This window comes from Panthera uncia, chromosome B1 (genome assembly GCF_023721935.1).
Source record: "Panthera uncia isolate 11264 chromosome B1, Puncia_PCG_1.0, whole genome shotgun sequence".
Taxonomy (NCBI): domain Eukaryota; kingdom Metazoa; phylum Chordata; class Mammalia; order Carnivora; family Felidae; genus Panthera; species Panthera uncia.
In genome coordinates, this window is record NC_064811.1 from 59,848,836 (window position 1) to 59,860,925 (window position 12,090).

The 12,090-nt window shown below is 35.3% G+C and overlaps 1 protein-coding gene across 2 annotated transcripts in view; it reads right to left on the reverse strand.

Moving 5' to 3' along the window:
• Positions 1 to 144: 144 nt before the first annotated feature.
• G3BP2 (G3BP stress granule assembly factor 2) overlaps positions 145 to 12,090 on the reverse strand; it is a 33,677-nt gene continuing 21,731 nt past the window's right edge. The window contains exons 6-12 of one of the 2 annotated variants that reach the window (XM_049632083.1): positions 11,875 to 11,977; positions 11,141 to 11,321; positions 10,064 to 10,162; positions 5,619 to 5,721; positions 4,286 to 4,414; positions 3,617 to 3,735; positions 145 to 3,132 (exon numbers count right to left, since the gene is read on the reverse strand). In XM_049632083.1, coding sequence (XP_049488040.1) covers positions 2,860 to 3,132; positions 3,617 to 3,735; positions 4,286 to 4,414; positions 5,619 to 5,721; positions 10,064 to 10,162; positions 11,141 to 11,321; positions 11,875 to 11,977 — 1,007 coding nt within the window. In that variant the 3' untranslated portion in view covers positions 145 to 2,859. The remainder of the gene's footprint in view (positions 3,133 to 3,616; positions 3,736 to 4,285; positions 4,415 to 5,618; positions 5,722 to 10,063; positions 10,163 to 11,140; positions 11,322 to 11,874; positions 11,978 to 12,090) is intronic. The other variant, XM_049632084.1, reaches the window with a different exon arrangement.

The following is a 12,090-nucleotide window of genomic DNA, read 5'->3' on the forward strand; positions in this document are numbered from 1 at the left end:
ATGAAATGTTTTACTTTTTTATGCATCAAATTTCACAAACAAGCAGCAGTTGGTTTTAGAACAATTCCTTGGCTGTTTGAAATGCAATAGGGAGAAAATACTTTGGAACACAACTCTACAGATTAAATTAGGGACATAGATAAATGCTGCAGACATCAGTAGTTTATTGTTTGTTTAGTCCAAACACATTCAAAATGGAAACTCAAAGAATACTTTTCCACCTGAAACAATTAAACTAGATTCTACTAGCATATAATGCTTAACACATTACAGCAATAAAGATGGTAATCCATTGTCTTCTATACCTACTAAAGCCAAGATGGTAAAGCCAATTTGGTTGCAATAGTGTCATAAGGATAGAATATTACCATCAAAACAAAACAAAACAAAAACAAAAACAAAAAAAATAAATCAAAAACAAAAACCAGCAAATAACAGTAATGGTCAATGAATATTTTTACTCTGGTTCACTGAAAAGGGGACAAAATGTTAAAAGTCCACAGTACTGCAGGTGAACAATCACCATGTAAACTTCTCCATGTGATGTTTTAATGTTTTTTTTTTTTTTTCATGGTATGTAAAGACTGAAGCTGAATGGCTCTTTACTCTAATTTTCTATTACACTTAACATTTGTCATTGCTTTTGGTGCCAGAAAACAGTTTTCATGGGTGGCAGGGCAATATCCTAGATTGGAAATTACATACATATTTAAAAAGGGAAGGAAAAAGAAATAAAAGAATAGAGGGGAAATATGTTATAAAAAAAAAACCCAAAACACTGACAATAAACCACTTACTTAAAAGTAGTTTGAATAAAGGCTTCAAAACTCAAAAGTAATTTTCTGGTAAGAACTTCAAGTACTATACATCAGAGAGTGTAAAAGTGTTCAAACAGGAAAAAAATCTTTAAGCACCCCCCCCCCCAATGGAAACTATGAGAAATCTGTGTCCCCCAAATATATGCAATAGTGCAAGACTTTTCCCCAAACATGGAAGACCTCTTTCAAGGGGGAAAAATGGAGAGATTTCACTTATATTGCCCAGTACATGAAAAACAAAATATGTGCATCATTTGCTAGTTTACTAAATAGCAAACAGTTCCACAATCCAGAACCAGTTTGCTACTATGTCAAGTGCATTTTTTGTTTGTTTTTACTAAGAATGGAGAAGTCTTCCATGCTAACAAGCAGCTTTAAGTGGTCACACTTAATTTACCTCACTCCTAGCCTGAAACATCAGGAACTGTAATGTACCAAATGCTCCAAGCATAAAATTGGATATCCTTTGCCATAACTTGCGGTTTACTGGAACTTGCTATAAAGACAGACAATAATCCAGCAGCTACAAACTTTGCTCACAGAATTGTTTAGAGATTCATGTAAAAATAAAAGATGTCGTCCCAGACTTAAATTCAGAGCCACTCGGGTGCTGACATCAGTTCAAGAATTGTGCAAAATGAATGACAGTTCCCTGCCCCCCAAATAGAAAATGCAAACACTTAGGAGCTGCTGTTCTCTTCTCTGAAAATTGCAGTATCCTCACTTCAGGTTTACTTGCCGTTTATGGAATCTGACTGCTTTTAAAATGTCATAAAAAATGTACATGAAATTGATTGACTTTTCCAAGCATCTCTCAAGTGATACGCTTCAACGTTCACATTCATGCTAAGAGAAAAGTCAACAAGAGACTTACTCAAATGACTGACTTCCTCCTTCCCTCTCCCTCCCAAACACACACAAGACTCCCTCCCACAGAGAACACAAAGTTGTTAACTGAAGAACAAGGTAAATAATATGCTAGTCAATTTTACTGATTTTAAAGATACTGCAATTTTTATACACTTCAATGATTTTTCAACATTTTGCAGCTGTTTGGCTTTGCAGCACAGCAATTCATACACTATACTGTACAAAATTACCAGCAAGACTGGAATGATGTATTAATAGAAGGCACCATCATGCTTATTACATTACCAGAGAACAAAAATACAGTAAAGACAATTTTCACTGTACACAGCTTAAAGAAAGGAGAAAGGGGAGGAGGAGGAGTGTGTTCAGCAGCCAGCCATCCCTGTACTGAAGAGGGGCAGGTAGAAAAATCTTAGATATGGAGCTACTAAATCTGGTCTAATATTCAAGACCATAGCATTTAAAGTTCTGATTTCTGTTATTTAGTTCATAACTAAATGATTTCCTTCTGGAATATACTTGTAGTCTTGTTAAGGTTTATGTGTACACACGCTGGTCACAGCAAGCAGATAAAATGCCCTCATCATTTCACAAACTATTCTCTACTGGAAAAAGAGATGAAAGGTTTTTTCCCCTGTTGCCTCCTGTTGCAGATGTCAATGTTAATGAGTTCAGAGTACCCATTAGTGCATTTTGATGAGTGCATAACAAGTTTCTGTTGGGTTGTATTTTTGGGGGGGACCCAAGAAAAAAGGCAAGATTCTCCAATTGCACAAATTGCACTATTTGTGTTTCCAACATTAACAGGCAGAAACAGTAACACTTAAACAAAATGTGCAGCAGAGGATTTTTTTTTTTTTTTTTGACTCAAAGGACCTGAATTCAGTTGGGCATGTCCTTATAAGTTCATTTTGTTGTAGACAGTTTAAGATACGGTCATTTCTCAGTCCTTAATTCTCCAACTCTAGATTTATAAATTAACAATGTGAATCCTGTTGTGAAATTGGGGAAATAATGTCCACCTCAATTTAACTGATAACCAAAAGATGCTTTTCACATCAAAGAAATGATCAAAAAGGCTGTGTCACATTCCAAAGCCAAAAAAAAATTAACAAGAATGCAAACACGATGAATAATGTACCACTGCCAAGACTTTGCCAACAGTGGAGCTTCAGCGACGCTGTCCTGTGAAGCGGCCTTCCATTTGCCCAGTTCCTCTTCCAGAGCCAAGTTTCTGTGCCATGCCACCTCTTGGAGGAGGTCCTCTTCCATCCCGGTCACGCATCATTCCACCGCCCACTATTCCACGTGGACCGCCAGGACCTCGATCATTGCGCCTAATATCCCTGCGATCATCGCCACCACCTCTGGTTTCTCGCTCTCTTGCAGCTCTTGTTTTTTTCTCTTCCACATTTAAACGTACTTCCCCTCGAAACATAATTGGCTTTAAAAGGAGAGAAAATCATTTACATGGGCAGGTTAGAAAACAATACAAATGTATTCCCTTACTTACAGAAGTAAAAAAACCTAGGGGCACCTGGGTGGTCCAGTCGGTTAAGCCTCTGACTTTTGATCCTGGATCAGGTCATGATCTCACTGTCCAGGAGTTCGAGCACCGCACTGGGCTCTGCACTGATAGCGCTGAGCCTGCTTGGGATTCTCTGTCTCCCTCACTCTTTGCCCCTCCCCTGCTCACACGCATATGCACTCTCTCTCAAAATAAACTTCAAAAAATAAATTAAATGATCCACATCTCAGAATTTAAAGCCACTAACAAATCTTTATTCTTTACATTAATACCATTTCTAATAAACTACTTTTAGCTTTACCATTAAGAAAAGATGTTCTATGGTTTTAAAATGCACCAAGTTAATGTTACATACAATAGGAATAATAAAGTTTTGAACTATGTACGTCCTTTCACTTACTTTTGCAATTAAGATTCTCTGAACTGGTTCAGAGTCATCAAAAACCACAAAACCAAAGTTTGGAAGCTTGCCCCCAACACCCTTGGTATTGATGCGAAGTTCCACAACGTTTCCAAAACCTGTGAAAATATATATTACACCAAGGGGATTAAACATTTTAATAGAATACTTTGTAGCTTTAAGTGTTGAGGAGAAATAACCTTAATCTACTTGAACCATTTCAAATAAAGGTGCAAGCTGCTACACCCAGTGACAACTGAAGTACATTCACTCATACACATAAAGATGCTAACAACTAGTCTGACCGCTTGTTACATTACCCTTCTGAATTGGTCCTTTCAAAAGGAAAGTTACCTGCATAGCTTCACAAAGACAAGGACATTTTCTATTTCTGACTTATATTTGCCAAAAGAACCCTATCCCCAAATTTAAGAGCTGAATCAGCTCTTTCTTCTAACCTCTATCACTAGGCCAGTCAACACTCAGTAGTCACAGGGAAACATCTAATATAACCTTCTACTCACTTCTGATCAATTAAAGTGATTGGTACCTAGAGATACACACAGTATATAGAGAGATAAGTTTTTTTTTTTAAAGTTTGAATTATATTATGAAAAAAGCTCTATTCCCCCCTGCTCAATTTTACAATAAAGCAAATAAACTACTCACTCATGAAGAACTCTTTCAGTTCATTTTCATCAATATCATGTGGCAAGTTACCAACAAAAAGTTGATGACTGTCTGGATAGCGAATTATTCTACGGTTGTCAGATTCATTCTGTTCAATATCTCCTCTGCCTGAGAAAAGGAATAGGACAGACATTAAAGTTTATAATATATAACAACCAGTTCAAAGCAATGAATGTATAAAAGATACTCCTGTTTTAGTTTAATAAGATAGTGAGCTCCTTGAACAGAGGTGGAAGTGCCTATTATTAGTAGGTTAGTTAGAAAACAACATGACACTAAGTATAAAGTGAGGGTATTGACTAGATTGCTAAAATTCCTTCTTCTAGATCTACTGGTCTGATTATATGAAAGTCCAACATTAGTACAAGTATTCCTCCTTAACCAAATTCTTGCCATCATCCAAGAACCAAACAAATTTCAGATAGTGAGATATATTTGTTCTAAGTATTTGTTTAGCATTTTGAAATTTACAAATTAATCTTTGGTTGTATAAAATTATAGCCAAATCAGTAAACTTAATACTAACAATATCTCATTTAAATAGGCTATATACATTTTAACGTGCTCAAATTTATACAAAAAATTTTTATTTGATCCTCTCAATAACACAAAACACAATGAGGCATATAAGAAAGGCATCACACAAGAAAAATTTGTGTAGTAACTAAATGGCATAAGAGAAGCTCATAATTTAAGGCTCTCACCCAAGATCATAAGCTCAAGCAATAGCAAAACTAGGACAAACCCCAGTTCCCATGACTTCTGGTTTATTAACGGATCACTTTATTTTACTTTTGTGGGAAAAATTACATAGGCTATTGACGGATATGATCTCCCACCTCCTCCCAAAAGCAATCTAAACATACTTAAAGAATTCAAATAGAGGTGCTACGTATATTAGCTAACAATGGAAACAAGTCAAAAATCATGGCAACTTACTTAATACCTAAGACAATCAAAATAAGAAGAATCGGGGTGTGCTTATTGTTTATCTGTGAAGAGATAAGAGTGCTAAGTAAGAGAGTAGGTTATTGGCAGCTCGGTTTTGAATTCTTAGAACCAGTGACAATAACCAAATAAAATCTGTCTCAAAATTTTTACACTTTCAAAATACATGTCTCCATCACATGTCAACTACTCCTCCCCTGAAAGTCAGTTGTTCTACCCCAGCCTGTACCTTTAGCAAGTTAAATCTTTTGAGAAATTTGGTATTAAAAGGAACTGCATATAAAACACATTATAGTTCTTTAAGTTCAATCTTTTCCAACTTTCCAAGTGCTAAATGCTGAAGGCCACAGAGGGGCTGACTCACCTGGTCTTGGTCCTCTAGGAGGGAAACCGGGTCGTTCTCGAGGTCGTTGTTCACGCACCCGAGGTGGCTGAGACTGAACTTCTGGTTTAGCTTCAACTCTTGGCTAAAATACAAGGAAAAAAATACATTATAAATAAACTCATTCCACAGGGGATAAAACAACTAAAGCAACTACCAGCAAGTCATCAGCAGACATAATGGTCATTTTAAGCTCAGAATAGTTTTAACACAGTGTCCTATGTATGTGAGGAATAAGTTTTTACAAAGATATTCTGTACCAATCTAGGACTGTAGGGTAGGTTTGTTTTCCCATTCAAGGATACAGAACTCAAAATAAGCTGCTTTTACAACCACGTTTTTTTCAATAACTTTACATCCACATTGAGACAGCATTAAAGGTACTGCTACAAAAATCACAAAAATGCAAGATGAGCCACTCCATGTAAATGCATATGCAAAATAAAAAATCAACTTTATTCTAGACAAAATTATGACACACACTTTCTAATTATCTAGTTTGCTGCCCCTCAAATGTTACCAGTGCTTAGCCAATGTTCTAAACTCCACCCACAAACCTTAAAAGTATTTAGATAGTTCAAATTATACAGTTTAGCTTATTCTAAGCAACTAAAAATACTACCTATAAGTTAAAATTAAATAAACAAGACAGAAACATGTGTAAAGCACCTCAGAATCAAGGAGTCCTTCAGCACCCTACTGTTCTTCCATATAGGAAAGGAATGCAAGACCCCAACAATTTTCTTTAACTGCACCCGTGGGAGGGGAGGCTCAGGCAGGGAGTAACAGAACTTTTCAAGTTGCCTTCCAAAAATTTCTGCCAACTGCCAAAAATTACACACATATAATTAAAATAACTATTTTAAAACAAAGGAACATCTGCTATTACCTTTTCCTTAATACAGTGACATTTTCAGTATTCCCAAACTCTTCAGGCCATCCACTGCCCAAATATTTATGGTCCAAGGAAGAGATAAAACATATGCACCTTCAAAGAGTGCCGAAAACACTCAGCAGGATATGAAGAAAATGTCCTCCAAGTCAGAAAACTAGTGATTTCAGTCATGTCTTTATGACTGATCATCTCTGAGGACCCCAGTCCAGCCAGTGTCTCAAATTCGTTCATCATCTATATAACTGATTACTATTATAACTTGCAAGGTCAAATTCTAATACAGAAAGTTATAAAGAGTTACGCTTCTTTCAAAAGTGACGATTTACTGTAAATGACTTCACCCTCTGTAATCAAAAGGTACAACAGTAGTTTTTAACAGATGTGTGTATCTCTTCCCAAACTTTTTTTCCATGAAGACTTCCCATTTCCCTCAAGATGAAGTTGCTCTCCCCAGGGCACCTAAGTGGTTCAGTCGGTTAAGCATCCGACTTGATTTTGGCTCAGGTCATAGCATGGTTTGTGAGTTCAAACCCCATGCTGGGCTCTGTGCTGCTTGAGAATTATCTGTCTCCCTCTCCCCTTCCCAGGCTTGTACTCCCTTTCTCAAAAATAATAACGTTAATTAAAAAAAAAAAAAAAAAAGATGAAGTTGCTTCCCATGTTCTAGGATTTTGCTATTTTAAAAATAATTTCAACACTCTTCAGTTTTCTCAATTATTTACATTTATTTATTCCTATAAGGACTGTATCCTAATTCATTTCTACATCACCCAAAACCAAGCACAGCGATGTTAGGCACAGATGTTCAGTAACTATTGCTTCATTTAGAATTAAATTACATTTTTAGTTTTTCAACATGTAGGAGAATGTTCTATGTCTGACAAGGGGACCTATGTTATAGCCCTGAAACCACTGTGATCTGCATTTGCAGTTTAACACTATATGGTAATTTGACCCAAAATGTGATGCCTGAAAAAGGCAGTTATGTAAAGTTTCACTAAAGGGGGCCTAAAAGTGCCAACAATTAAAGAACAGACAAACTCAAACAAAGTTTGATGAAGCTAGTATCCTTGGGAAATTAATAAAAATAGCAAATGTACCTTTCAATTTAAAATTCTCAGAAAAACCTGACTCACTGAATGCAAATGTTATCAAAGAACTTAAGAGGTGCCCTCACTGACCTGATTTACATTCTTTTCCAAATTAATTACCAAAAACAAAAATAACTACACATACCAAAATAGACAAGTTCTTCATTATCCTTTAAGGATTTAAAATTAAAAACAAATTTAAATAATTTACAACATCTTTTCAATAATTCATAGTGACTCAGCAACGTGTCAGTAGATATTTGATGATGCCAGTGTGAAAAAATATGTAAACCAGTATTCCTTTCAACAATTCATATATGTCAACTAAGCCAGCTGTGAATTCATAATTATTCAGGCTCAATTTCATGATTAAAACGATTTACTCCGAATGAGATAAAATGGCTAACATACCACATACTATACTTTAGAGCCTTAAAATTAATTCCATATAACCAGAATGTGTGCTCAGGTGACAAATCTCACAAATGAAAGTCAAACAGAATATGAAATAAAAATGGAACCATCAAATCAACAACAGCAGGTAAAACCACTACTAAGTCCTTCAACTGAACATAAGCTAGTTAGATAAAGTTAGATAAACTAGTGAATTTCTAGACAAAGCCTTTTTACCATGAAATTAACTTACCTACTTCTAAATTAATTCCTACCAATACCCTACAATTAGATTTAATTCTTTTTATTAAACTGTGTTAAAAGTGATAAGGAAATGGATACTACACCAAAGTAATAAAATAAAATTGAAGGATTTATTAAATCTAGTGGAAAAATCATGAATCCATTCTAAATATAGCCTAAAAAGAGCAGAAAATTATTTTAAATAGAAGTTTAAATTGTACCTGTTTAAAAATGTGTTAATAAGGGGATGGGTTGGAAAATACCATCTAGTCTCCTACAACTAAAAAAAAAAATTTTTTTCCCCCTGGCCAAAAAGCTAGGATCTCATGTAATGTAATTCAGACATGCCTTAAATACAATACTCTTCTTTGATGAAAATGGAGATACATTCCCCTCCAATGGGCTAAAGAAACCTATAGGTTTACATGAGTCACAAAGGGACTCTGGTGTCCAACTACATAAATTCAAAGTCCAGCCCTATGCTATTTATACAGCTGTCTGACCTTAGGCTGAGGTACTCTGGGCCTCAATTTACTCATCTGTGAAACAGGAATAGTAACAGTAAGCACCCTTACAGGGTGACTGAGGATTAGGTAAGAATGAATATAAAGTGCTTTGCACAATGCCTGGCACAAACTGAAGACATAATAAGCATTAGCTGTTTTATTTCTTAACTGGAAGTTTAAAATAAATGTAGCCAACACTCAGAAGATGAAGTAACTATCCAAAGGATTTCAAATGCAAATCTGATAAGAAATCAAGAATTTCAAAAGAAAATTCAGAAGTCACTCATCAGGTCTTCAGATGGGTTGAAAAGCACAACCAACACCTGACAAATTAGTTTTCTTCAGTAAGACACAATTCTGGTTTGTAATCTGCCATTATCCAACATTTCCTGAATATGTTAACTGGAAAAAAAAACCAGGTACCTTGAAGCCACGTGCTCTATTATGTAGCTGACTGTGTGTACCAACACCATAAAGGCTGTCTTAGGATTACTAGCTACTTTTTTCAAACCTCAAAGTTTCACTGTTTACAGCAAATAAGAGGTTAATGTACACTAACCGTTTTAAATGTAATTTTCTAGTGGAATGAAGTCTGATGCAAAATGTAGGAAAAAGAATAGAATACCCATTATCTGTACTATAGAATTAACTAAATTCTAATTTAGTTTAAACTGTACCTAATAAACACACCAGGTAGCCAGTGTCTTATTTTCAGTGTTCTGAAAGCTCTGAAATGGGTAAGATGACAAACAGATGAAAAGCAGAATACTGGAATGATCAGTTAAGTGAACACTACAGTCATAAGTTGGTACAGGCTTCAATTAAATGGAGTGAACCACTTACAGACTGAGAGTTTAGGCAGCATAGTTTTTAAAGTTTTCTATTTTTTTAAAACAGTGATTTTTTTTTATAATGCCATACTACTTTGTGCCTTTCCAGATTTCTTCCCTAAACATTTTCACTAAATAAGATTTAAAACTTTAAAAGGAACATTTTTGTTATTTTAAGAAGCCTTTTAAATGACTCTATCTATCTATCTATCTATCTATCTATCTATCTATCTATCTATATTGGTAAAACCAACTTAGTGTGTATTTCACACCCAAACCCCAAATACTACCTATGCAGATGATGAATGGAGATTTGGCATTTATTTAAAGTGGGTGCACTGACATTTAATACAGTATTTTTGTATATTTAATCCATAATTTCTGATCGACTCATTTAAAGAAGTATAAAAGAGATAAGCAATTGGCAATGTAACAAGGATACAATCCAATGTGTTCACAGATCGGTTACCTGTGAGACTGGTGCTTTAACATGGGGTGGAATTCCAGAGGAAGAAACAGTACCACTAGGAGGCAGGTTTTTACTGGTCACTGAAGCCCAGGAGAAAGCCTGCAGGAAATGCAACAAACCTAGACTACTAATCATGGAAAACCACCAACATTCCTATAGGGAAACTTCCAAATATATACTTTCTTTTCATTTCTAAACTATTGTTCTATATTGGAGGACTCCTCAAAAGAAAGGCACACACACACATGCCAGTCTATGTGCCAGCTTTCAAAATCTCATTATGCAAGATTATCTGTTTTGTCTGAACTACTACATAAATCCACAAGCACGTTCCTATATGCTCTAAGGAGATGAGCAATGGCAAACAAAACCACTAACTACACATACTAGAAAAATAAGAACCTAATAGAACCAATTCCTTCCCCTTTTGGGGAAAGATAAGGTGTGATGGTGTTGAGGGGAAGGATAGGAAAGAAGAGAGTACTCACTGAAAACTTTAACAGACATTCACAAATTGAACAAGGAATCTCCTCCTCTCACTACCCAAATATACTTTAACCTTCTACTTTACAGAAAGATAAAAGATGTTTTAGGTAGGCTTAAATGATACACTATGGGTGTCACTCATCTTTCCAAGATCATTTAATTGGTGGTGTAAGGAAATTGCTCCCATTTAAACCGGAAATAACAGGTACCTCTTCTTTTAATAGGCCAACTTGTTTAAGTTGGGAAATTGCATGACTCCAGTTGCATTCGTGCATAGAGGATTTCTACAGAATGAAGAGCAACTCTCAGTTATATACATGGACTCAAATAATCTCATGTAAGAGACTAAACACTGCACACAGACAAGGATTAATTGTAAGTTTCGCTCTTAGGGATATTTTGAGGGGGGGGGGTGGAATACAAAGAAATTTCCTCAGGATTACAAAAAACCCCACAGCTTTCATATACATAAAAAAAGCATGGTTTACTATATTAAACAATTTAACATAATAGAACAAAGGTCATGCTTCATTAATGTCACCAAATATAAAAGTGTGATGTCACAGGCCTAAAGAGCTTCTTTGATCTAACCTTTGGTGGTTCCTGTGGCAGAGAAACAGGTTCAGCAGGAGGAGGAGAAGTAGACTTCTCCTCTAATTCTTCTAAGTTCTTCTCCTCCACTTGTGGCTTTAGTTCTTCAGTCTTTGTTTCCGATTCTGGCTCAGGTTCAGGTTCATGAGAGGACTCTTCCAAAGGTTCCTCTATGCCATTACTATAATCAAATAGTTTATTCATTTTTCAGTATGAAGGAAACAATCGGTTTGACTAAAATAAAATGTAGTATTTCTCTAATCTAATGTGCTTAACTAGTAATAAACTGTTTTGAAACAAAAATCCAGTAAGAACTAGAAGGTAGAAGGGAAGGCAGAAGAGAATGACAGTCTTGCACAGCATTTCTTTGATCCTGCTATTTTCAAATGGGAATACTAAATTACTAAAAATGTTTACTTCAATACTAACTATAAATAAACCCCATATTTATAAAAATAAAATGCTCTCTGTGTTGTCCCAAGTATTCTACATCATCAGTAAGTAATCACTGCTTTGGGCAAAACCATGTTCAATTTTCTATATAAATAAAACAATTTTTCCAAACTTCTTGCATATATATACATACTATATACTATATATATATGGTACTAAAATCCTGGCTTGACAGGTAGCTTTATCAAGAATTTACTTCTAACAGTAAGTCTAGAACAAAAACCACATTACAACTACATCATAATTTAGACCAAATTTGGCCATGCAAACACTATTCTTACGCCACAGGATGAGCTTCATAGTAACCACTATCAGCATTTTCTTGCACAGGTTCTGGGGATGGTTGCCTTTCTTCTTGTTCCTCTTCTACCTCATCTTCTGATTCTGACAATATATAATACACATCTCTTTTTTAAGAGGCTCAACAAACAATTTTATATACATATTTTTAGTGTTTAAGGAAGTGATATAATGGTTTCAAAAATTGGCCTATTCCT